The sequence below is a fragment of the Pseudophryne corroboree genome, chromosome 1 (assembly GCF_028390025.1).
Source record: "Pseudophryne corroboree isolate aPseCor3 chromosome 1, aPseCor3.hap2, whole genome shotgun sequence".
Classification (NCBI taxonomy): Eukaryota; Metazoa; Chordata; class Amphibia; order Anura; family Myobatrachidae; genus Pseudophryne; species Pseudophryne corroboree.
In genome coordinates this window covers 301,229,627-301,256,871 of record NC_086444.1, presented here as the reverse complement: position 1 = coordinate 301,256,871, position 27,245 = coordinate 301,229,627, and the positions used below count along the sequence as shown (strand labels likewise).

Genomic DNA, 27,245 nt, shown 5'->3' with positions numbered 1-27,245 from the left:
AAATATAATCACCCCCCCCTTTTCTTTGAGGTAAAAGAATCCGATTTGTAATCATGAATCCAAATATCCCTAAGTATATTAGGATTCCCCATTTTCCAATGGGTCTCCTGCAACATCGCCACATCTGGCTTCAGGCGCTTCAGATGTTGCAATATTTTTCTACGTTTTATCGGCGTGTTAAGACCTTCCACATTCCATGTAAGGAATTTGATACATGTTTTATTCATAGAAGAAGTAGCCATGATAACCTCTGAATTAACCAATACCTGTCCTGTTGGACACAAGCAACAGAAATAAAGCTAGTTGCACAGTTTCCCATGCCCCAGCGAGCAGGGAAACCCGACTAGAGGTGATAAGAGATAACCTGTGCCATAGTAATAAAACCATAAACACTGTTAAACAATACAGTGCAGTACGTCCATTTTTCATCATTTTACGAACCCAGAACATAGGTCTGTATGACCTGTAACAAATCAAAAACAGTATTCCAAACAGTGAGAAGAAGGGGGGGGGGGAGGGAGGGGGGAAGGGGAAAGAGGAAGAAAGGGAGGGAAATATACTCCGAGTAGTCCAGAGTAATTTCAAATAGAAATAACCAAACAAAGAAATAATAATGGCATGTGAAGAGCAAATAGAGAGCATCAGTAACAACATATTACCATACATAAAAGTGGTAAGTGAGGTGTAACAAGTATGTAACAGGTATGATACTTGCGATCAAAATGTAATGTCAGTCCCCAGACCTAGAGGCAGGCGAGGAAGAACTCTGTAAACAATCAACAAAAGTCATTGCGGCAGTCACTGAGTCGAACAGATGACATTTCCAATTGTACTGTACACGAAGCTTCGCTGGATAGAGCAATGCAAAGCGAATCCCTGTATCAAAGAGGATCTTGCATTGTAACAAAAATCCTGGAAAAGAAGCAATTTGTCACCATGGTAGAAGAGCCCTTGTGCTTTGCGGTACGCCTACATCACCCTGACTTTATCCACATAATTGAGAAATTTAAATATGACTGGTCTGGGTCTGCGACGGTCCACTTGGCGATCAGGGCCAACGCGGTGGGCCCGTTCAATAACTATCGGTTCTCCATTGGTCATCCAGTCCAGCTCTGTCGGTAGCCATGTAGAGATCAGGGTCAGTAGCTCTTTGGGTTTAACCGACTCTGGCAAGCCAATCATGCGAAGATTGTCACGACAGTTACGATTCTCTAAATCCTCAAGCTTGTCTTGCATGGCAGCAATGGAGGCTTCATGGGTATTGATGATGGAGCAAGCAGTAGTGAGATCATCCTCAAGATTGGAGACTCACTGCTCAACTTCGTCAAGATGTGTGCTATGGGGGGTCATCCTGATCCATTTGCACGCAGCGGTTCTTCGCTGCAGTGCGAACGGGTCTGGAATGCGCATGCGTGTCATTGCCCGGTGACAGAGGTTGCTGGGCAACAACGCTGACAGAGAAGAAAGCGGTCGCAGTGGCGACCACAAGAATATGGACAGCAAGAGGGCGGACCGGGGCCACAACTTACTGTTTGCTGCCATTTTCGGGTAGTGGTAAGTAAAACACAGGCGTGTCCAGGCAAACGGAGGGCGGAGGTGTGATGTCAAAGCCGGACCCATCATCGCTGGATCCGTCGCACAGGGTATGTCCAGGGCTGGTCTTGTTTTGAGTTAAATTTTTTTAGCATAACAGGGCTGCACAAGCGATCGCAGCCCTGCTATGCTAAAATACAATCCCCCATAGGCAGAGATTAGTTGATCGCACCAGCAGCAAAAAGTTGCTTGGTGCGATCAACTCAGAATGAGGGCCTATGGGGGTCATTCCGACCTGATCGCTCGCTGCAGTTTCTCGCAGCGCAGCGATGGGGTCGGAACTGCACATGCGCCGGTGCCGCAGTGTGCCGGCACATGCCAGCTGTCGTTGCCTAGCGATCGCCTCTGAGGCAGAGGCGGTCGCTGGGCGGGAGGGGGCTGGATGGCGGCGTTAAGCCGCCGTTTAGGGGGCGCAGTCCGGCCAACGCAGGCATGGCCAGACCATTGGGGGGGCGGGCCGCGGCGGCTGCGTGACATCACGCGCAGCCGCTGCGGGCCGGGGAGCGATGAGTAGCACAGCTACGATCAACTCGGAATGACCCCCAATATTCTTTCAGCTGCGTCATAGTGGAGTCAATGGTATCTTTTAAACCAGCAAGTTTCTTGTCTAGTAGCGGAGAGAGTAAGTCAGAGATTTCCTGTGCTCTAGCTAACAGAAGCAGTTGTGTATTTGGAAGGATCAGCTACACCCTCTATAACGTTGTCACCTGGCAGAGAAGGTGGAGGGCTGGAGGGAATCGAAACCGAAGCTCCGGTGTCTCTGGTTTTTGCTGTCGCAGCTCCCCGGTCCCCTTTCAGGGGTTTTGACACATATTTATCTATGAGATCAGGGAGATGTAATAGCACTTTACAAAAGAACAGCAAAGTCAGAAATCCTGCTGAGCAGGGAGTATTTTTCCTTACAAAGTCAAGTCAAACAATGTAGTGTCCTTGTGGAAGGCGCAGCTGTTCATTATAGGACAACACAGGTCGTTACTTGTACTAACACTTATTGTAACATGTAGAGAAGAGTGGCAATTAATTAAACATCGACAACTTGATCCGGGGCCCCAATGACCAAGCCAGGGCAGTAGTAGAGAGAGGGAGCAACAGACAATGCCAAGTGGAGCGGTCCCTGTCTTCTTTAAGTAAAGTCCTGCAATCCCAGCAGGTTGGAAAGGGGCGTAACAGCCAACGATATGTCCTGCCGCGCCACAGCACTCTGATAAAGATAGGCTGTGGCAGAGGGTGGCCAAACAATGTTGGTGTGGTTGCTATGGGTGATGTACGGTAAAGTGGGGGGAATTGTGCAACTGGTAGTATTAAGGTGGGGGCTGTGCAGGAAATCCCCCACACAACTATCACCTCAGGCAGCAGTATGGCAGCTGCGGGAGATGTAGCTCCCTGTACGTGCCAAGAGTCCAATGCAGGTGGTGCAGTGGGTAGTCAGGGAGAGAGCGAGGTCCCCAGTTGATCATCTCCGGACTTTTGCTGCCAGCAGTAGTTGTAGGGTTAGGGACAGGGCCGCAGCAAGGACCGTCCGGCCATAATCAAGATGGCGGCCGTGGGCAGTGTGCTCCGTAATTAGCTCCGGGGCATCAGAGAGGGAGGCGGTGATGAGCCAGGGAAATAATAAACGTACTTCAGGGGCGATGGTGCTGCCGTTGATTCCAATTGTAGGGAGCGATGAGGCTGCAGTGGAGGGCACCCGGTGGGTGACAGGCAGGTAGCCACCTATCATACACATCTCAGCAGGTGGCGGGAAAAAGCCGGGGAGAGCGTCCGGGGAGCACCACACCAGTATCGCCGGGACCCGTCAGGCAGCGGCGGCTGCAGTGCCGGCGGTGGAGAAAGCAGGTAATGGGGCTGCAGCAGGGGACACTGGCGGCCTCAAGTAGTGTGCACCTCCACTGATGCCGGGGATCCAGGGGAAGGAGGCAGCAGGGAGACGGAAAGGATGGCTGAAAGGGTGTCACATAGGTGCTGTTAGCGAACGATAATCCGCTATGTCCTTGGCACCAACAGTGAAAGCAACAGTGTAGTGATGAGAGGACGCCTGGCCGCATCCAAGATGGCGGCCGCGGGCAGTATGCACCTCAGGCAGTGCTGAGATTCCGGGGAAGGAGGCAGTGGGGAGCCAGGGAGATGGACACCTCTTACCCACCACTATCTCCGCTGGCCTCCGGTACAGGGTATGGTCCCGGTTACACGGTGCCGTCCGCGCTGGAAGCTGTAATAGCAGCGGGAGACTGAGAGCTCCACTAAAACACGGCCATCCCAGGGTCCGCCCACTGGAAGTCCATAATGGTTTTACATTTTTATTGAAACATACTGCTGTGTAATATATCATATGAAAGCCCATAAAAAGTGGTTTAAAATGAGACCTTGCACAACTCTAGCTTAGTTATGTGAGCTGCAAATGAAATAAAAAACGTTAATAGCAAATTTTTTATTCAAAAATTGCAGCTGTAAAGGCATACAACTTCAAAACCAGTCTACTTATCAGCCTGAAATTTTTAAGTTATCTTCACACCCAAGGCATCAATAAATTTACCAAATTTCATCCCAATCTGAAACCTGTGTTGATTTGGTGGAATTACCTGGGAGCAGGCTCTTTCAGCATGACAGTGTGCCACTGCAAAGATCCATAGCCATCTGATAATAGCTAGAGTGGGATTTCTCTGAGTTTGGCTTTCATGAGTTGGTACCTTTGTTTACCAGATTTGAACCCAATACAGCACATGTGGGATGTGGTTTAAATGCTATCAATGGTAAGTACCCACCAGGCGAATATTAGGGAGTTGTAGACCATTATTCAGGTAATATGGTATATACTATCTACACAGTACTTCAGTGAGCTTGTAGAGTCATGCCCCATCGTGTTAATGCTGTAATCCGCTTCAAAGGATGACCTACTTACTACACAGGTGTCTCAGTTTTTTATGGCACATGAGTGTATATAATATCAGGGCCGGCTTGAGGGCCATTCAAACAGAGTGGCCAAACAAGGGCGCCACCCCATTAGAGGCGCAGTAAGGTCGCTGCCTGGGGTTGCCATAAGCAGTGTCCAAATGGGGAACATACATCCCCTTACCAGCTGTTCCACCACACAGCACTTCTCTGCCTATTGTCTCACGCTCAGTCCCTCCACACAGCCCTTCTCTACCGCCTTCTCCCTCCCAGGCCCTCCCAACAGCCCTCTTCTCCGCCCAAATTCTCTCTCCCAGTCTCTCCCCACAGCCTTTCTCTGCCTATCTTCTCCAACCCTGACTGACAGCGCACAGCAGTGCTTCTCCACCCAAATTCTCCCTCTCAGCACCCCCCCCCCCCCCCCCCCACCTTCCCCAACACACAGCCCTTTACCTTTTGAAAGTCACACTCCACAGCCCATCTCCACCCGCCTTCTCCAGCACTGGCTGGTTGCCCACAGCAGCCCTACTCCACCTGCGTAGAGCACATTGACAGTATTGCAGGCACCTGCATATGTGTTTAGAGACGAGCTGCAGATACTCTGCGGTCCAAATAAATACTCTTGTTACAAGGCTCTGCTTTTGATGTATTAACTCTTTAGGGCAGCCACCAAGTAAGCAGCAGTGATGCTCGATCCATCCACATCTGAATAACTTCCATTGTACACTGTTTCCCTAATCTAAACCACATGGTATACTTGGTGAGATCTATTCATAGTGTGCATTTAACCTTTTTTTCCTGCAGGCTTTTCTAAAGGAATGCATACAGAAATACAGTTAAGTCCTGATGAATTTGATTACTTTCAAATTGGGGTTGATACTGAAATAACATTTTGTTTAAAGGAAGTCAGGGTAAGTGCAAAGATACTGTAATTACTCATATTGCTTCAAGATTATTTACAAAGCATGATAAAACTCCTATGTTTGTGTGTGAAATATGTCTATATATCTATCTCTGTACACACACTCTACCAGTTATAGGTCCTATACACTTAAAGATCTAACTTATCCACCCCCCCCCCCCTTGCGCTGCCGGGTCACCTGTCGGCCTTAACGGCCGGCGGGCACCTTGGCGGCACATCGCCGGGTGTGTAGGGCCCGTTAAAGGTTATAGAATAGAGGTTCCCACCAATACAGTCCAGGTTTTAAGGATAGCCATGCTTGAGTCCAGAGGGTTAAATCAAAATGGCTGATGTACTAATTGAGTCACCTGTGTTCAAGTATGGATATTTTTAAATCCAGGATCGTAATGGTAGAGTTTGGTAAACTCAGTTTCTCTAGCATCCATAAGGGATATTGGGGAGACTTAGTACGATGGGGTGTAGACGGGGTCCAAAGGAGCCGGTGCACTTTAAATTTCTTCAGCTGGGTGTGCTGGCTCCTCCCCTCTATGCCCTCTCCCACAGGCAGTTTAGAAAAAAGTGCCCACAGGAGAGGATGTACATCTCTGCAGCTCCAGAGAGTTTTCTTCAATTTCTTTTAAACTGTTATTATTTTCAGTATGCTGTTTGGGCAACAGCATACCTGTACTGTGGGAAGTTAGGGGGGAATGAGGTGCAGAACCGCTTCCCCGCTGCAGGACCACCGTCCTGAGAGGTTGTTGTTCAGCGGGGCACTGCGCCTAGGCTGTTGCAATCGCAGCACGCAGCACACCCCTAACACTAGCCTGAAGGTGACGTCTGTGGTGAGTACAACCCGGGGGCCCCGGTTCAAAGTGCGGCTGAACGCAGGAGCGGCATACTGGACCAGCTAGAGCCCCCCGAGTACACTGGCTCAGGATGGCTCAAACTAGCATTGGTGCAATGTTTTTAAGCATGATTAGAGACGTTGCCAGTATTGGGGGCAGGGCCGGCTCTACCATTAGGCAGCGTTAGGCGGCTGCCTAGGGGCGCCAGCCAGTGGGGGGCACCACTGAATTCATCTAGCAAAAAACTGAAGGATATCTCTGTATGTGGGTGTTACAATCCTGAGCACTCATGTTTTGTTATTGTTATAATTACCTTTGCTTCAGTTTGTGGAACTACAGGTCACAGCTAGCTCCTGCATAGTTGTCTCCCAGTGCCTGTGCTCCTGCACTCAGCAACTGACTTCACAGGTGTCTGGATTCTGTAATTACAGCTCGTTACCTGAAAACTACTATTCAGCTTGTCAGCCTGCTCAGTCTGCACTGCAGCTGCATGTTATATCAATTACTGGGGGCCTGTCTGGTGCTCACAACTGATTGGTCCAGCCTGTTCTTTTAAGCCTCTCAATCCCAAGAAGCTTTGCCAGTTATAGCTACTCCATGTGGTGTTCTGCTCTCTGGTTCCTCTCTGGTCTCAGTTCATCTGTCCAGTGGGTATTGCCTTGTTCCAGTATTGAATTCCAGCTTCAACATCTTGCTAACGACTTTAGTCTGCCGACTGCCGTTACCCTGTCTCCAAGTGTCTGCACCCCAGTCCGTCCGTGTGCCGCTACCTCCTGTGTCACCCCTGGAGTGCCTGCTGCTGTTCCATCTCCACAGCCCCAGCGTACCATCTGGCCGTGTGCACCCTGCCACCTTCTCCAGTTCCTGTTTGTTCCTGTGTATCCCTGCGGCTGATCATATACAACACCTCTACCATAACTCTAGTCCAGTTCAGGTATCAAGTGACCCAGACAGGGGGCCGCGACCTGCACGTCGGAAGCCGCGAAGCCCATATCCCCTTGCGGGGTTCCCTGGTGAAAACCTTCCGGCGTGTTAGACTCCGCGCCTCTGTTCTGGGTAACGTCAACCACTTGGTACCTGATCCCGAATTCCGGATTCTGCACCAGTTCCTGACATTATAACTGGCCCACCACTTCCTGGGCATGGACCCGTCACAAAATCCGGCTCAAATCTTGGCTGGTCAAATACAAAATTTGACGCAGCAACTGCAAGATCTAAAGCTCCGAGTTTCCACCCAAGAAGAAAATAGCAGGTCATTGGTTGTAACCAGAGCTCCTGTGCCTGAACCAAAGCTGCATCTTCCAGATCGGTTTACAGGTGACCGGAAACAGTTCCAGAATTTCCGTGATAGCTGCAAGCTATATTTCAGACTCCGGCCATTATCGTCTGGTTCTGAGGCTCAGCGAGTAGGTATCATCATCTCCCTCCTGCAGGGGGAACCCCAGTCCTGGGTGTTCGGATTGAAAATGGAGAATCCCGCCTTGCACACAGTGGATGCCTTTTTAGCGCCCTAGGAATTCTTTATGATGACCCGGACCGAGCAGCTTCTGCAGAGGCTCACTTACGAGCCCTGAGACAAGGGAAAAACACGGCCGAGGTATACTGCACTGAGTTTCGCAGATGGGCAGGTGATAGTGGTTGGAATGATCCAGCCCTCCGAAGTCAGTTACGCTTAGGCCTCACTGAGCAAATTAAAGACTACCTTGTCCAGTATCCTACTCCTGAAACCCTGTACAAGCTCATGCAGTTAGCAATTCGAGTAGATCGTCGGATCAGGGAACGGAGGATGGAAAAAGGTGGAGGGTCACCATCTCCCTCAGCAGTAGCCTTGGAAGAAGCCGAAGATTCCAGTGAACCCATGCAGATTGGGGCCTTAAGTCTTTCTGCTCAGGAAAAATCTCGTAGGCGATCGATGGGCCTATGCTTATATTGTGGAGCAAAGGGTCATTTTGCTAATGTTTGCACCCTGAAGTCGGGAAAAGACAAGACCCAGGGGTAAAAGGGGAGTTACTCCTGGGTCTGGCTGGAATCTCTCCAAAAAATTCAGTCTTGCTTCCAGTTCAAATTAGTCTACCTACTCAGCAAGTTGCAGTCAAGGCTTTTGTTGATTGTGGTGCAGCTGCCAACTTTATGGATATCTCTTTCGCCCGGTCCTGGAACATTCCTATACTAAAGATGAAGCCTTCTGTGACTATTTGTGGCCTTGACGGTAACCCCCTCCTCAGTGGGCAAGTGTCTCAGCAAACTCCTCCTGTTCATTTAACTACTGGTCTTCTGCATTCGGAGAAGATTATTTTCCTCCTTGTCAATTGCCCCATGGCCTCCATAGTCCTAGGGCTTCCATGGTTGAAATCCCATAATCCATCCATCTGCTGGAAGACAGGAGAACTCTTACAGTGGGGAACAGAATGCACAGGAAGATGTCTGTCCCTGCCAGTGCGATGCTCTCAAGTTATACCAGAGGGGCTACCGACTCCATATCATTCATTTGCGGATGTCTTCTCCAAGAAAGAGGCGGATACTCTTCCCCCCCCATCGACCTTACGACTGTGCCATCAGTCTGGTATCCGAAGATAAATTACCTAAGGGTAGATTATATGCTCTTTCTTTGCCAGAAACTAAAGCCATGGAAGACTATATTCAGGAGAACCTAAGCAAAGGGTTTATTCGTCCCTCAAAATCACCAGTAGGAGCAGGAGTCTTCTTTGTGGCAAAAAAGGACGGCTCCTTACGTCCATGCATTGATTATAGAGGACTCAACAAAATCACTGTTAAGAATTCTTATCCTTTGCCTTTGATCTCCGTGTTGTTTGATCAACTCCGGATGGCGGAGGGCATATAACCTCATACGAATTAAGGCCGGTGACGAGTGGAAGACGGCCTTCAACACTCATTCTGGGCATTATGAATACCTTGTTATGCCATTTGGATTGTCAAATGCTCCTGCCGTCTTCCAAGATTTTATCAATGATGTGCTCCGAGAATTCCTAGGAAAATTTGTTGTGGTCTACTTGGATGACATCCTGATATATTCACGGTCACTGGAGCAGCATCGAGTCCATGTCCAGATGGTGTTGCAAAAGCTCCGGGAGCACCATCTATACGCCAAGTTAGAAAAATGTGAATTCGAAGTGAAGGAAGTCGCTTTCTTAGGATACATCATCTCTCCCAAGGTGTTCTCCATGGATACCAGTAAGCTTCAAGCAATTCAAGATTGGGCACAACCTACTAACCTTAAAGCTATACAACGCTTTCTTGGGTTCGCTAATTATTACAGGAGATTTATTCGTTCATTTTCAGACATTGTTGCACCTATTGTTGCTTTGACCAAGAAAGGTGCGGATCCGTCACATTGGTCACCTTCAGCTCTACAAGCTTTTCTCAAGTTAAAAAAAGCCTTTATATCTGCACCTGTTCTTAGTCATCCAAATCCTGACCTGCCTTTTGTTATGGAAGTGGATGCTTCTGAAGTGGGAGTGGGAGCAGTCCTATCACAGATAGATCCAGTGGATTCTAAACTTCACCCGTGCTCTTTTCTGTCCAGAAAGTTCTCTCCTGCCGAAGCCAACTATGATGTTGGAAATCGTGAACTGCTTGCTATCAAGTGGGCTCTGGAAGAATGGAGGCACTGGTTGGAAGGGGCGAGACACGTGATTACAATCCTCACTGACCATAAAAACTTATCCTATATTGAGTCAGCCAAGGACTGAATCCAAGACAGGCACGATGGGCATTATTCTTCACTAGATTCAACTATGTGATCTCCTATCGGCCAGGATCGAAGAATCTTAAAGCAGATGCCTTGTCACGAAGCTTCCTTCCAATTCAAAATTCATCCTGCTCTTCTGAACCAATTATTCCTGTTTCCAATATCCATGCTGGTCTTGCTCAAGATTTAGTCACCCAGATTCAAGCCAAACAGTCTCTTGCACCCATGGGGACTCCCTCAGGACTCCTCTTTGTCCCTAAAGAGTACAGGAAAGCAGTTTTATCTGAATTTCATGTAAAAAGAGTCTCTGGGCATCCAGGGATTTCTAAGACTCTGGATTTATTGTCTCGCTCAGTTTGGTGGCCTTCTATGTATCAAGATGTTAGAGAGTTCATTCTTGCTTGTGAGATCTGTGCTCAACATAAAACTCCTCGTAAAGCTCCCATGGGACATCTTACGCCTCTTACGGTTCCCTCAAGACCTTGGTCCCATATTTCTATGGACTTTGTGGTTGATCTTCCCAAGTCATCGGGGTACAATACCATTTGGGTTGTGGTAGACCGGTTCAGTAAGATGGCTCACTTTGTTCCTCTTCGCAAGCTCCCCAGTGCCACGGAATTGGCAACCTTGTTTATCCAACATATCTTTAAATTACATGGATTACCACAGGACATCGTGTTTTGTTATTGTTATAATTACCTTTGCTTCAGTTTGTGGAACTACAGGTCACAGCTAGCTCCTGCATAGTTGTCTCCCAGTGCCTTTGCTCCTGCACTCAGCAACTGACTTCACAGGTGTCTGGATTCTGTAATTACAGCTCGTTACCTGAAAACTACTATTCAGCTTGTCAGCCTGCTCAGTCTGCACCAGTTCCTGACAGTGGGTTAGTAATGAACTTGCAAATGGTGGGATTGAACACAATAAGGAGCCTACAAATATATGTACGTATACACATACAATTAAAGGGATGTAGGTGGTATACCGGCGGATGGGATGTTGCATTCAGAATCCCGACAGCCAGCATCCTGAATGTTAGTATGACGGTGAGGGTTAGGGTTAGGCTGGGGGGAGGGAGGGTTAGACTAAGGGGTAAGGTTAATTAATTTCATTCAAATTTCGGTATTATGGTAGTCCGTATGCTGCTTTCGGTTTTCTGTCCGGTGGCATCCCTTAGCCAACCCTAATTAAACATCCCCACCAGACCCCATATACAGTATTATAGAGTATATAAAGAATAGATGGCACTCAAGGACTTTTTAAGTGAAAGTATATTGTGAGCAAAGTCACAAAAACTTTTAAAAGTCCTTGAGCGTTGTCACTTTTGTCTGTATATGTATAATGATGCAAATCATCCCAGCCCACCTAGTGGCCACCTGCATCTCCTCTCCAAGAGGTAGTGGTGGGGGTTTGCAGGTTAGGGGGCACTAGGCTGAAGATTGGCCTAGGGTGCAGCGAGACCTTGCACCGGCCCTGATTGGGGGGGGGGGGGGGGGGGGGGGAAGAGCTACCTCAGAGCAAGACCAGAGGCATTTTGGCGCACACAGCTCTTCCTGACTCACAAGACACGCTGGAAAACTGGTATAGGGTGTAGCAGAGGGGGAGAGCCGCTATTGTACACAATCTGGATCCTCTACAGGACAGAATTTACTAGTGTTTCACTGTAATATAAATAGCTGACAGCTTCACTGGGGTTGTACAGCTAGGGGTGTGCTGGTGTCTCTCTCTGTGTGTCTCCTCTCACATACAGTAGGGGCAGTATTACTGTCTGTGTGTATGTTATTGTGATTACTGTAAGCATGGGTAAACACAAACTCTGTAGTGTATGCCACACTATGGCCCTCATTCCGAGTTGATTGCTAGCTGCTTTCGTTCGCAGCGCAGCAATTAGGCAAAAAAATCAGCAGTTCTGCGCATCCGTATGCGGCACAATGCGCACACGCGTCGTACTATTACAATGAACGATGTAGTTTCACACAAGGTCTAGCGACGCTTTTCAGACGCACTGCTGACCGCAGAGTGATTGACAGGAAGTGGGTGTTTCTGGGTGTCAACTGACCGTTTTCAGGGAGTGAGTGAAAAAACGCAGGCGTGCCAGATAAAAACGCAGGCGTGACTGGTGAAACGTAGGCGTGGCTGGCCGAACGCAGGGCGTGTTCGTGACGTCAACACAGGAATTAAATAGTCTGCAGTGATCGCAAGCTAGGAGTAGGTCAGGAGCAACACTGAAGCTGCACAAAATTATTTTGTAGCCGCTGTGCGATCCTTTCGATCGCACTTCTGCTAAGCTAAGTTACACTCCCAGAGGGCGGCGGCTTAGCGTTTGCACGGCTGCTAAAAGCAGCTAGCGAGCGAACAACTCGGAATGAGGGCCTATATTCTCTCCCTTATCTACTGATTCTGTTTCATGTGAACAATGCAGCCAATCTTCACAACTCAGTAAAGGGGCTACGGGAGAGGCTCCAGAGCCCTCCTGGCTAGGGGCTCTTAAAACTATGATGTCTGATATGTCATCACAACTGTCTGCTAATGTTCAGAAAACTCAGCTACTACAACAGGCTGTTGCAGATTTAGCTGCTATGGCAGATGTTACACAGCCCTCTATCCCTCATACATGTCCACAAAAGCGTGGTTTACCTGCCCTACTCTCTGATTCAGATGGAATCTGGGTCGTAACCTCCAACTGATACAGTAATACATTTTCTGAAGCTAATGAGGTAGATAAAGAAAACAGTTTAACTCAATCTCACTATAAAAGTAGAGTGACTTTTACAAAAATCATTTCAAATTTATACACAACTAGTTCATAGTTTATAGTTTGTTATGATTATTCTTTGAATGGTAAATCGTACTCACTTGCAAGGGTGGCAAAAGTGCCAAAATAGCTGATTGTGCCATGCTCTCAGCACCTGAAATGCTACTGATAAGAGCAAAGTTAATTGTTTTTGATAAATGAGATATTGTTTATAATCCTTGAGGACACAGGATTGTTGTGTGACCTGTAACATTCCATTGTCTTTTGTTCCTAACATGCTGTCTGTTATTTTCCCATGTGTCCTTACCAAGATGACATTTCCTGACACTAACATTTTGTAAAAAATGTGTGTAACTACTTTGTTTCATTTTAGTAAAATTAGTGTATGCTTTATAATAAAATCTAAAAATAATAATATAAAATTTGTATTTTTCTTATTTTTAGGGGCTCTTGTCATTTGCGGAGACAACCAGTGCTCTTATTTCACTTTATTTCAGCAAGTCAGGACAGTAGGTTTTCTGTGTTAAAATTATTTGTAAATCTGTAAATGCTTATTGCTAATGTATTTTGTTCTAATTTTTTTTATGAAAAAAAAAGAGACATCAGAAACATCCAGATGAAATGGGAAGACATTGCAGCAACAAATATATATCTGGAGTCAATGGCGTCTTAAGCGAGGAGGGGGCCCCCTCCTCTCCACGGCGCTGTCGGCTCTGACATGGTGCCAAAGCCTACTGCGCATGCGCAGGTCTCTGGAAACATGGCGCCCGCCATGTTCCGGAGACAAAATTCAAAGTGCACATGCACTGCGGCCATTTTGGAGTGGATTTTTTGCGCAATGGAGGCAGCTGCAGCGTCAAACGCTGGACTCCGGAACGGTGAGTACTAAAATATGGGTGCAATGTGTGCGGTGTGGGGGCCCCACACATTGCACCCATGATAGAAACGCCAATGTTTGGAGTACACAATAGCAATAGTACTAAACACAATGTCAGTATCAGCACATAGCAAACATACACAAAATTAGAGACAATTGTGCTGGAAAGAGAGTAGAAAAGGAGAAAAGAAAGAAATTAGAGCCAAAAGGAGAAGAGGGGGACCTGCTTGGAGGTCGCTCCAAAGAAAATGGGGAGCGATGCAAACCTCTGTCAGGGATCATGTCAACCACAACAGGAGGGGCAAGTTTGAAAAAGGAAGCAAATATGGCACAATAATAGACTTAGAAAAGTGCTCCAAAACACAATGGGGTATATTTACTAAGGTCCCGATTTTGACCGAGATGCCGTTTTTTCTTCAAAGTGTCATTTCGGTAATTTACTAAGCAAAAATCTCGGCAGTGATGAGGGCATTCGTAATATTTTGGAAGTCCTAGGAAAAAATCACGAATCAATACACCATCGGTCAAATACGCCTGCAATTTGGTAGAAATCGGTAATTTACTAAAAAGTACAAATCACAAACACTGCCGACAATAGCCAAACACTGCCGTGCTGAAATACAATTCGTGAAAAAGTGCTAAAAAAAACCAGACCTGCTTTTTTATCCCGTGTTTGGATAGGCATGCACGGATCCATGAGATCCGTGCATGTTTATCAGTGGGAAGGGGATGGGAAAGTGTTATTTTCTTTTTTTTTAAATGTGTGGGGTCCCCCCTCCTAAGCAAAACCAGCCTCGGGCTCTTTGAGCCGGCCCTGGTTGCAAAAATTTGGGGAAAAAAATGATAGAGGTTCCCCCATATTTAAACAACCAGCACCGGGCTCTGTGCCTGGTCCTGGTTCCAAAAATATGGGGGACAAAAAGCGTAGGGGTCCCCCGTATTTCTGAAACCAGCACCGGGCTCCACTAGCCAGATACATAATGCCACAGCCGGGGGACACTTTTATATAGCTCCCGGCGGCCCTGGCATTACATAACCAACTAGTCACCCCTGGCCGGGGTACCCTGGAGGAGTGGGGACCCCTTCAATCAAGGGGTCCCCCCCTCCAGCCACCCAAGGACCAGGGGTGAAGCCCGAGGCTGTCCCCCCCATCCAAGGGCTGCGGATGGGAGGCTGATAGCCATTGTGTAAAAAAATGAATATTGTTTTTAGTAGCAGTACTACAAGTCCCAGCAAGCCTCCCCCGCAAGCTGGTACTTGGAGAACCACAAGTACCAGCATGCAGAGGAAAACTGGGCCCGCTGGTACCTGTAGTACTACTACTAAAAAAATACCCCAATAAAAACATAAGACACACACCTTGAAAGTATAACTTTAATGCATACATACACACCTCCATATACACATACTTACCTTATGTTCACACGAGGGTCGGTCCTCTTCTCCATGTAGAATCCATGGTGTACCTGTTGAAAAAATTATACTCACAAAATCCAGTGTAGATGGCTCCTCTTGTAATCCATTTGTAATCCAAGTACTTGTCAAAATAAAAAAAACGGACACCCGACCTCGCACTGAAAGGGGCCCCATGTTTTCACATGGGACCCCTTTCCCCGAATGCCAGAAACCCCCTCTGACTTATGTCTAAGAGGGTTCCATCAGCCAATCAGGGAGCGCCACATTGTGGCACCCTCCTGATTGGCTGTGTGCTCCTGTACTGTATGACAGGCGGCACACGGCAGTGTTACAATGTAGCGCCTATGCGCTCCATTGTAACCAATGGTGGGAACTTTGTGGTCAGCGGTGAGGTTACTTTCGGTCAACCGCTGACCACAAAGTTCCCACCATTGGTTACAATGGAGCGCGTAGGCGCTACATTGTAACACTGCCGTGTGCCGCCTGTCATACAGTACAGGAGCACACAGCCAATCAGGAGGGTGCCACAATGTGGCGCTCCCTGATTGGCTGATGGAACCCTCTTAGACATAAGTCAGAGGGGGTTTCTGGCATTCGGGGAAAGGGGTCCCATGTGAAAACATGGGGCCCCTTTCAGTGCGAGGTCGGGTGTCCGTTTTTTTATTTTGACAAGTACCTGGATTACAAATGGATTACAAGGAGAAGAGCCTTCTACCCTGGATTTTGTGAGTATAATTTTTTCCACAGGTACACCATGGATTCTACAGGGAGAAGAGGACCGACCCTCGTGTGATCATAAGGTAAGTATGTGTATATGGAGGTGTGTATGTATGCATTAAAGTTATACTTTCAAGGTGTGTGTCTTATGTTTTTATTGGGGTATTTTTTTAGTAGTAGTACTACAGGTACCAGCGGGCCTGGTTTTCCTCCGCATGCTGGTACTTGTGGTTCTCCAAGTACCAGCTTGCGGGGGAGGCTTGCTGGGACTTGAAGTACTGCTACTAAAAACAATATTCATTTTTTTACACAATGGCTATCAGCCTCCCATCCGCAGCCCTTGGATGGGGGGGACAGCCTCGGGCTTCACCCCTTTTCCTTGGGTGGCTGGAGGGGAGAGACCCCTTGATTGAAGGGGTCCCCACTCCTCCAGGGTACCCCGGCCAGGGGTGACTAGTTGGTTATGTAATGCCAGGGCCGCCGGGAGCTATATAAAAGTGTCCCCCGGCTGTGGCATTATGTATCTGGTTAGTGGAGCCCGGTGCTGGTTTCAGAAATACGGGGGACCCCTACGCTTTTTGTCCCCCGTATTTTTGGAACCAGGACCAGGCACAGAGCCCGGTGCTGGTTGTTTAAATATGGGGGAACCTCTATCATTTTTTTCACCATATTTTTGCAACCAGGATCGGCTCAAAGAGCCCGAGGCTGGTTTGGTTTAGGAGGGGGGGACCCCACGCAATTTTTTTTTTAATTTTAACCATGTTTTTTTTTTTTTACAAGGTGCACAATGAAGCCCAGCACGGATCTCTCAGATCCGGCCGAGATTCATTGTATTAAAGTCGGCAGTGTTTTACAAGTCACTCACGTAAAACACTGCCTAAAAAAACGAATGACATCGACATCGGTAAAACCGAAAATGCAGAATACGGCAGCTTAGTAAATTAGTCGTACTAAATTCAAAAAGTTGCATATTTACACTTTTGATGTCATTCGTGATTGAACTTTGACCTCAAACGGTTAAATACGAACTTTAGTAAATATACCCCAATGAATTGGATTTTCCTTAACAAGTGTTGAATTAGATGCATTGGAAATAGATTTGTGAATATCAGACCAAGACGGCTCATCGGGGGAGTACCCAAGTCTATTTCCCATTGGAGTTCAAACGATGGAATAGGAAGCTGTCTAGAGGATAGGAGGAGAGAGTAAAGTGAAGAAATAATACCTTACAGGAGTATGTGGTAACACAAAGGTTCCAATAGATGATAAGAGATGGCCACCTAAAAAAAAGTCCACTTTAACGGTCAAAAGGAATGTGGGAAAGCTCTCGTTATAAAGAGCCAGGTTGGTTTTGCATTGTAAATAATTGATGCTTTGAAAAAACTCGCAAAAATTCCCACAACAGATAGCGAATCTTAGTAAACCGTAGTTGTAGATTTGTAGTTGTAGTTGGTAACTTAGTAAATTTGTAGTTGGCTTGCAAAAGTGACAAATAGGCAGGGGTCATGTGGAGAGGCAAGGCTTTAGTTTTAACCCAATTAATTTTATATATATAGGCCTATAGTTAGCGCTATTAGTTGCGTCTTTACTGTTCTTGGGTATAACGATAATCCTGGCTTTAGGAGCTGACCTAGAAAAGGAAGCGCCATGTAAAATACTGTTAAATAGAACTGACAACTGGGGGATAAGATGATGTTGAAGTGTCTTGTAATAACTGGCAGTAAAGCCATCAGGGCCCGGTGCTTCATTAGCCTTTAGGGTTTTAAAAGAGTATATTGTGTATTGGGTAGAGTATAGTGCAGAGGCGGCATCAGAAGATAGATGGGGAAGTTGGCATTCCAAGAGAAAGTCCTGGATCTCTGCTACAGAACCAGGAGAGGCCTTAGACGATCCTGAGGAATTATGGGATAAATGTATTACCCTCTGTTATCGGGGAGAAGTGGTATCAGCACACATATGTACACTCATACTGCTTCCCCCAAGTATGACCGCGATGGTGTCTTCTCAGTGCCCATTTTAGATAGCATGCTAATATGCAGGGCAGCAGTGCCGTAACTAGGTATTTTGGCGCTGTGTGCAAGAAATGGCATTGGCGCCCCCCCCCCCCCTACGCAAGACAAGAGCAGTGCGCGCCGCAGGCGCAACGTTTTTTAAATAGGGGCGTGGCTTCATGGGGAAGGGGTGTGGCCACAAAATAATGCCAATTCATACTACGGTGCATAGTAGTCTCCATTATTCAAATTACGCTGCACAGTAGAGCCACTACACCGGGTAGAGCCCCTTTTTACAAATTACGGCAGAAGGCATGCCTTTTTACACATTATGGCAGACAGCGTCCCCCTTTTTACACGTTACGGCAGACAGAGTCCCCCTTTTTACACATTACGGCAGACAGTCCCCCTTATTACACATTACGGCAGACAGCGCCCCCCTTTTTACACATTACGGCAGACAGCGTCCCCCTTTTTACACATTACGGCAGACAGTCCCCCTTATTACACATTATGGCAGGCAGAGTCGCCCTTATTACACATTACGGCAGACGGCATCCCCTTTTTTACACATTACGGCAGACAGCGTCCCCCTTATTACACATTATGACAGACAGCGTCCCCCTTTTTACACATTACGGCAGACAGTCCCCCTTATTACACATTACGGCAGACGGCATCCCCTTTTTTACACATTACGGCAGACAACGTCCCCCTTTTTACACATTATGGCAGACAGCGTCCCCCTTTTTACACATTACGGCAGATAACATCCCCCTTATTACACATTATGGCAGATAGAGTCCCCCTTATTACACATTACGGCAGACAGCGTCCCCCTTATTACACATTACGGCAGACAACATCCCCCTTATTACACATTATGGCAGACAGAGTCCCCCTTATTACACATTACTGCAGACAGCGTCCCCCTTATTACACATTACGGCAGACAGCGTCCCCTTTTTGTACACATTATGGCAGACAGCATCCCCCTTTTTACACATTACGGCAGCCAGTCCCCCTTTTTACACACTGCGGCAGCCAGTCCCCCTTTTTACACATTGCGGCAGCCAGTCCCCCTTTTTACACATTGCAGCAGCCAGTCCCCCTTTTTACACATTGCGGCAGCCAGTCCCCCTTTTTACACATTGCGGCAAACAGACACCAGAGAGAGAGAGAGAGAGAGAAAAAGAGAGAGAGACAGAAGGGGAGAGAGAGAGAGAAAGAGAGAGAGAGCTATATACTTACCATCTCTCAGGCTCCTGGCAGAGATCCCGGGCAGCCGCAGTGGAGAAGGAGGAGGAGGGAGGGGGACTTGAGCCGCAGCAGCGCTATGTCATTGGTAGCGGCGCCGCTGCAGCACTCCCCTCTCCTTCCGTATTGGCTGGCCGCTGCTGAGAATGCTGGGATGAGGGAACCGCATCCCAGCATTCACAGCAGCGCCGGGCAGCCAGTACAGAAGGAGAGGGGAGTGCTGCAGCGGCGCCGCTACCAATGACATAGCACTGCTGCGGCTCAAGTCCCCCTCCCTCCTCCTCCTTCTCTGCCTCCGGCGCTGCTTTCTCCTACACAGTGCGGCGCACGGCACTCAGCAGAGGCGGCATGTAATGAGTCAATTTGACTCATTACATGCCGCTCGCCGTGCGCCCTCAGTGTAACTGCGCTGTGTGCCAGGCACACCTGGCACATAGGTAGTTACGGCGCTGCAGGGTAGTTTCCGACACCTGCAGCTATCGATTTAGACAGCTGCAGATGTCGATGTCCATACACCACAGCCGGGACAGAGCTGTGCCTGGCTGTGGTGGGGGCCAGCTCCAGGCTGCATGTGAGATCTCACATGAGTAGCAAGATCTCACACATGCACACTGGAGCTGACCGGGCAGGGAGACACATTGCATCAGCACTAAGCTGATGTGCTATGTGCTCTAGTGGGGGTCACCGAAGGGGGGAATTTTCACATGCCCAGAAAGACTAAAAACTCTCAATATGTATAGTTGGAGCAGAGAAGGGAAAGGAGGGGCATGAGAGAAACTTTCAAATATATCAAGGGTTTTAACAAAGTCCAGGAGGGAAACATTCCTCAAAGGAAGAGAAGCAATAGGACATGGGGACATGCACTGAGACTGGAGGGAGGTAGGTTCAGGGGAAATCTGAGGAAAAATTACTTCACAGAAAGGGTAGTGGACAGGTGGAATAGCCTCCCATCAGAGGTGGTAGGTACTAAGACAGTAGAGCAATTTAAACATGCATGGGATAGACAAAGGAATAAGGATCAAATAAGGTTTGAGATAAAAATATGGTAAAAAAAGAGTGAGACTAGATGGGCCAAGTGGTTCTTATCTGCCGTCACATTCTATTTTTCTATGTTTCGCTCCCCAGCTCCAGCAGAAAAGATGTTCAAACATCTTTTCGATGTTTCTTCCTACTTTACCTCGGTAATGAGGTGAAGCAGGAAGTGTTATAACACTATAGCAGCATGATCTTCACCGCTATACTACATCTCCCCCTATATAGTTTATCTTAAAACTAGAAAAGGCCTCAGTAATGAGTTTGGGATTGTGTGTCAATTGACTTGCAGTGAACTGGACAGAAAGAACATTGCTTTGTGCCAGTTTAGATCGTAGTCTAGAGGCCAGTAGCATCAGCTTTGTTCCCTTTCTCATAGAAAGATTGGTTAAGCCATTTTAGACTGTTCTCAACCTTAACTGATCTTCAGGCGATCCCGAAGAGTGTGTGCTTCAATGACAGAGAGCGTATTTGCTCCGAGAGCTCCAGAATACGTTTGGCCCTTGATTTTGTTGTATTAACAGATGCCCTAATAAGGAGACCATGAATAATGACTTTCTGGGCATCCCATAGAAGCATGGGGGTCATTTTCGGGTCACATTACTTTTAAAATGATGCGCTAGTTCTTCTGCTAGCTAGACTTTGAGCAAGGAATGAAGAAGGAATTTATTTTTTAAATGCTATGAGGGCTTGTGAGAGGAGATTTGAGGGCTGGGCTCATCCACTGTGACTGGACTGTGGTCGGACCAAATGCTAGGGTGAATGGAGGTGTCAAGTATATGTTGGGCTGGTTCAGTACTCAAAAAAATCATTGTCCAACCTGGTGTAAACATCATGAAGGTATTAAAAATAGGTTCAGGGCAGCAGAATTGCTTGAGTAGGATTGGTGAAGGGATTTGGGTAGAGGTTTACACCTGTCCAAGTGGCAATCAAGGGTGACATTAAAATTCCCGCCCATAACTACTATGCACTGCCTGTGAAAGGCCAATAAACTATTCAAGCACTGGAAGAAAATAGCCTGGAATTGGTTAGGGGCATAAACCTTTTACATAATGTGTACGAAATCCCCTTCAATCCCCCAACCAATGTCAAGTATCTGGATACACCTTTCATTTTGGATGTTGGCATCACAGACATGAAATGTAATTGGGAAACGTTAGGATCTGAGCTTGGGGTGACTTGTACTAGCAAAATGTGTTTCTTGTAAGAAGACTATGGGGGTAATTCAGATCTGATCGTAGATGTGCTAAAATTAGTACATCTACGATCAGTTACTCTGACACCGCCTGCATTGTCCGGACCATGCCCCACCAGCGGCGTTCTAACACAGTTGGCACGCCCCCTCCCCCCCATGACCGCCTCTGCCTGTCAATCAGGCAGAGGCGATCGCAGCCCTGAGATGCTGTTAGCATCTCACCGGGCCTCCCAGAGTGCGCATGCGCACTCCACTAAGGGCTTCAGACTATGATCCGCTGCCGCCGCATCGAACCAGTCTGACTTACCACCTACTGTATGTCACCTTCTAGCTGCTGGAGAGTTTGGAACAACAGAGATCCCTTATGAGGAACCCTTTATGTTCAAGGAAAGTATTCTAAGTACCATCTAAATAAAGTGACAAGAAAGCAAATACAAGTGAATACCATCAGGTCCCCCAATGGCAAGTGGAGGGAAAGGAAAAGGACCAAGAAGAGGGAGGAGAAAGGAGAAATAGAACAGAAGTAAGGGAGGGAAAGACAAAAAAGAAGAGCAGAAGAGAAAAGAAGTTCTGCTCACAAAAATGAACCCAGGTGAAAAGTAGGCCGAGAAGCCTAATACAGCCAATGTCGGCCATATGTTTTCTATTTTTTTATTTCATCAAGTCATGTGGTTATTGTCTCAGCCTCACTAATTACACAATTTTGAATCTGTTTTTAGACCAGTTGTATTCAGCATTGATGATATGGTCTTTGAAGCAAACTTTATTTTGGCAACATTAGCAGACGTAGAGGATAGTACATCATCTCAACTGTCATGTGGTACAGTATTTGAGTAAGTCAAACACAAAAAATTTTTATTTTATAAAACTAATTATGCAGTCAAACTGCCATTTTACTAGTTTACCCATGATTGTGTATTATTTACACTTTTTTTTTTTAACTGATTACAGGGTAATTTGATTCTTTTCAGCTTTGTGGATTTTTTGTATATAGTTTTATTTCGCTTTCATGTTATGTATGCAACAGTATTTTAAACCTTTCATGCGTGAATTAATCATAACCTAATGCACGATTTTTTTAAAGTCTTCAAGACTTAAAAAATAAAACATTTTTTGGTTAAATATAAAACTAAAGAAGATTTACACATGTCCACTTAAGTGGACAACATGCAAAATTGCCCTATTATCATAGAACAGTTTTTTAACCATGAAAGTTTTTTTTTTAATCAAAAATATAAGGTTAAATGGCAAAACAAATGTCTGGTATAGTTTGTTCTTATCATGTTGCTTCCTGCATTTTTTTTCTCTACAAAGAAAAAACCTCTAAGTTGAAACAATACATTTTTATGCATATTTATGGATAGAGTCAGTCAAAGAAACAAACACATCCTCAGTATTTATAATATTTGCATTTACTTCTGAGTTTGCTTCATACCTAGAAAATTAGCCTTTTTCATGAACTGAATATGACTGATTTTAACACTTGCTGTGAAAGAAGCACCATGGACACAAAGGCTCAAGACACTGCATGCAGATGTACTTAGTTTACTTGTACATGTTGCATCGTGGCTCCTGTTTTGCTCCTGTACATGTTTTGCATCCGTATGCGTTGACCTTTGATTTCCTACACTGGACCAGATTTCAAGGGGTGCCTTTGACACAGAGCTTCAATGGAAGTGGTGTCTCACTTGGTCTTCCTCTTCAACTTTGCTCCATAGAGTCTGCGTTGATCAATGCTCGAGCAGTAGATGCTTTGAAATCCAACTGGTTCTTGTAATTGAATAGAGACATTCGATACAGCAGCTATGCATTTACATAAGTAACATAAAGAAAGTGGAAGAACACCCTAATGTACCACCTCCTGTTTTTGCATCTGTGTGGGTACATCTCACACACTGATCCATGAAATCCACTCCACTCTGTACCTAACCATGTTTCTAGATGCTTTTGATGCCTGGAGAGATAAAAAAACAATAATAAGCTGTTATTATTATTATTACATTTTATTTATAGGGCGCCACAAGTGTTTTGCAGCGCCGTACAAAGGACAGTACAGGGAGACAAAACTTAGCATAACAGTAAATAAGTAACAAAAATGTAGTGCAGGTAACAAAGAGCACCACAATTCTCAAAACATAATACAGCTTAGATGTAAGTAGCGAGAAAGTAATCATTGTACTACTTGGGGCGGGCGGCCATAGATAGAGAGGAGCCTTTACCAGTAGGAGAAAAGGCAGGTAAAGATGGTCGCTGAGTGAAATGTGTTGAGAAGAGGGCTTAGACAACAAGAGGAAAGAGGGCCCTGCTCTGAAGAGCTAACAATCTAGTGAGGAGGGGCGACAGACAGATAAAATGAGGTGCAAGCAAGCAGGAGGAAACCTGATGGCAGTATGCAAGCAAAGGAGAGATGTTCAAGGCATGGGTCAAGGGGATGGAGGATCAGCCTAAGGACTAGGTTATTGATAATGCTGATTTATCAACAGGAATGAAAAGCTATACCTTATACACACTTTAAATACACTTTACCATGGAGGCGCTGCGGCAGCTAAACTTAATACACACTCTACGCACCTTTTACGCTGTTAGCGTACAGAGTCCTGTACCGTGTACGGACTTTGCGTACAAACACCGTGCTGATGGTACAAAGTACACACAGCGCGTACACACCCAATGAATACACTTTAAACCTTATACAGCAATGCAATGCGACACTAATACACTTTAAACCTTAGCAGGGAAAGGAAGACACGACACCAGTCTGTAGTTAAACCACTGGGTTCCGACACCACAGCGTGTTATTGCTGAAAGGGGATTACAATACAAACAATACAATACAACAGAATAATGGCTACAATCAATGGTACATACGTGAGTGGATTTGCCGCGCTACCCAGATCTGGTCCTCGGTCATCTGATAGATAACTTTGTGAGTCTTGTGTCAGACCAGGCCTGCAGCAGGCTCTCTTTATACAATTCTTCTAAAACTTAACACAATGGATACTGTAATCTCTTTGTCCATTGGACACAGGGATGGTCATTTACAGTACAGGAGAGGTCATAGGTCGGTCTGTTCCAACTGCTCTTGTGGGTGGTCTCCTCTGGATTCCTGCCACATACATAATGTACAGTAAATACAGTTTATATCTATATTCTGCTCCTGCACATAACTATCCGCAGGAACATGCGATCTTCCTCAAACCAACACCGGAATATTACCCTTAAAATACCCTACAGCTGGATACCAAACACCACCTTATAACCTTGTTCTGTCCCCTCCTATCCTGTAAAGGTGAATCCCTTTGTTCTGAAACCATTTAAACTGCTGTAACTTGCTGCTGTGGTGCAGGGAGGCTATGTGTAAAATGTGCACTATTTGAATTAAATATGTAATGTGTTTTGATGGCTTTTCCATGCGTTCACAAACTCTACCGTAAATACTCATACCACGCGCTAATACGTAGGTCCGCGGGAGCGACCATACGCAAATTGCGAATATGCGCACGCACGGCAGAGCAAGTACGCGCATGGAGGCCATCTGTGTGTAGTTTGTACGTAATGTATGTACTGCAATATTTTTCGACTTTGACGGTCCACCCTTTGGCAGTCACCAATAACTGCCACTATCTAATCACTAAACAGAAAAATATCTATACAATATCTACAGAAGCTTTGATGATCGGGGAGAGTTGTAGGTGGGAAATGTATGACCTAGTCGGATAGTAAAAAGCATGTATGTATGAATCCATGTCTGAGGGGCATGTATCAACGTGCCGTATATGTTCTAAATAATCTTCGAGGTACTGCGAAGTATACATTCAATTCTTCTCATCCCGTATTAAGGGTCTGTAAGTGGGCCAACAAACACTACCGAGTTCTTTTCGGCTTCTTGATCCAACAAATGGGGTGCACATTTAGTTGATGATACAAGGAGGGGGAAACATGTGAATGCTAGTACATGTGGATATCACCTGTCGACTATGTGTGCCGTTAACTGAAGGTTGCAGAGATGAAGATAAGACACATATATAAAAATACATTTACATAAACATTTTGGGTAAGGCTGATGTCTTTTTCCGGATGGATGTATCTGGGCAGAGGGGGAGACAAAAGAAAAACAGGTAAACGAAACATGCCATGAAAATCATTTGCAATCCTTATCATATCACTGTCTCTATGGATGGGTCGTAAATTAAATCTGCTGCTGTAACAGTACCCTTGCTCCTTAGACTCATCAATTTTGTGCCGTGCTTGCGCCTCGTCAGAATTCGAACACACCTAAATATCGAACCAATAATTATGACGACTCCCAGGATACAAAGGAGAAACTTCCCTACACTCATGATGACATTTTGAGCCCACTCTCCTAAACCTGAGAACCAATTGCGTGGGTTCAACCATGAGACCCAGCCGGTCAGTTCATTACTCACAATCGCTAAGGTAAGGTTGTGTTTCCTCCTGAACTCCCACTTCAACTGCAAGATATCGTCCATCTTTTGATCGATGATCTCCGTGGGGTCGTCAGTGCTGTTCGTGATATATGTACAGCACTTCACACCATATTGAGTTGCCAGAGTAACACAGTACCCACCTGTCACGGCTGTGACATAATTAAGGACCATCCTGTGCTGGATCAGTTCCTTCTTGTAGGCTTGTAACTCCCTTCCCGTATACCTGAAGGTGTCGTCATACATCTCAGTGATATTATCTATCAAGTTTGCTAGCGCATGGATATACCTATAATTTATAGTTCCTCTGGCTGTACGGGTGATGTCTAATGCGAGAAGGAACTGAATCCCAGTGGAGTCGTGGATCAAATCAGAGGCTGCGTGCTCTGTCCTATCTATGAGGTGTCTCTTGATAATGTGTTCATAGTGAGTATGAGTATAAAAAGCCTGAGCACTGCGGTGAACGTCTTTCATCTTATCATGGGTTATGGTCATGACCTCTGGCAGTACTCTCCCAATATAACACAATCCCTCTGAGCTCGTGGCAAGCCACTTGTACGCCTTCCTCCCACATATGAAATAGGCATCATCTGGGAGAACATAGGGGACAAAGTATGACATCACCATATTACAAACTTTCCAAGTAAAGAAACCAATCCCTAGTTCTCCCATCTGCTCAGTACAAGTATCAGGCTGGATGATATGGGCACAATACCCTGGCGATACTTTTCCAACCCACATGGTCTTGCTTCCACGTGTATACCTATACCGATAATACCTCCCACTTTTGGCTATTTGGCGTACAAGTTCAGAGTCTATGGGTATCCTATCAGCTCTGTGTCAAAAGGTCATTGTCTGGTTGTTCCACATCACTTCCCAATTTCCTGGTTTTAGGTAATTGGAAATATTAAAGCACAATAAGGACCTGTCTACATGATACTGGTAGAGCTTCAAACTAGGGGGCCTAGAAATATTGAATTTCTTGTCCACCGGTCTCCCACCCCGTAATTCGAGTACCTACAAATTCATACTCGTCATCAGAAACCATTCCAGATCCCTGCTCGACCTCTCTGGGGCCCTCACCAAAACAAACTGTCCTGATTAAAACCAGAATTACTAACAGTACCCAAAACGCAGTCTCTTGTGATCGATCCATTTCGTTTGGGGAAAGTAGGAAAGTAAGAAGGAGAAAAAGGAAAATGCAGGGGGAGGTGAAAAAAAAGAAAATGATACAACAACCGTTCTAGATCTGTGCTCAGATGCCCTTCAACAGTCCTGCCTCTCAACCTTCCCGGAACAGACACTCCAGTGATACGAGGTTCTCTACACTCTGCTCTTTGTCACGAGTTCTCTCTGGGTCAGCGACCTTCTTGCAGTGGGACGAGTGGACCCAAGTCTGTCTCTCGGCAACCTTCAATGCTGTCGTGCTGGTTAGCAAGACTTGGTATGGTCCTTCCCACCTGTCTATGAGGCAACCTGAGTGTCTTGTATGGTGGCTGCTAGAGAGAGTGCCGATATCGTGCTGGGCTCATCTTCCTGCTCGCAGTCCTGGGGAAAATTTTAAACAGGATACAACTGGCAAGGGTTAGCGTTAGTACATTTATCAGTTACTCTCCTATCTTGTAC

The 27,245-nt window shown here is 46.2% G+C and overlaps 1 protein-coding gene across 2 annotated transcripts in view; it reads left to right on the top strand.

Moving 5' to 3' along the window:
- Positions 1-27,245, top strand: part of RAD9B (RAD9 checkpoint clamp component B) — a 285,854-nt gene that overhangs the window by 247,704 nt on the left and 10,905 nt on the right. For both annotated transcript variants that reach the window (XM_063964402.1, XM_063964401.1), the window contains 3 exons: positions 5,287-5,393; positions 13,134-13,198; positions 21,894-22,007. In XM_063964402.1, the coding sequence (XP_063820472.1) occupies positions 5,287-5,393; positions 13,134-13,198; positions 21,894-22,007 (286 nt within the window). The remainder of the gene's footprint in view (positions 1-5,286; positions 5,394-13,133; positions 13,199-21,893; positions 22,008-27,245) is intronic.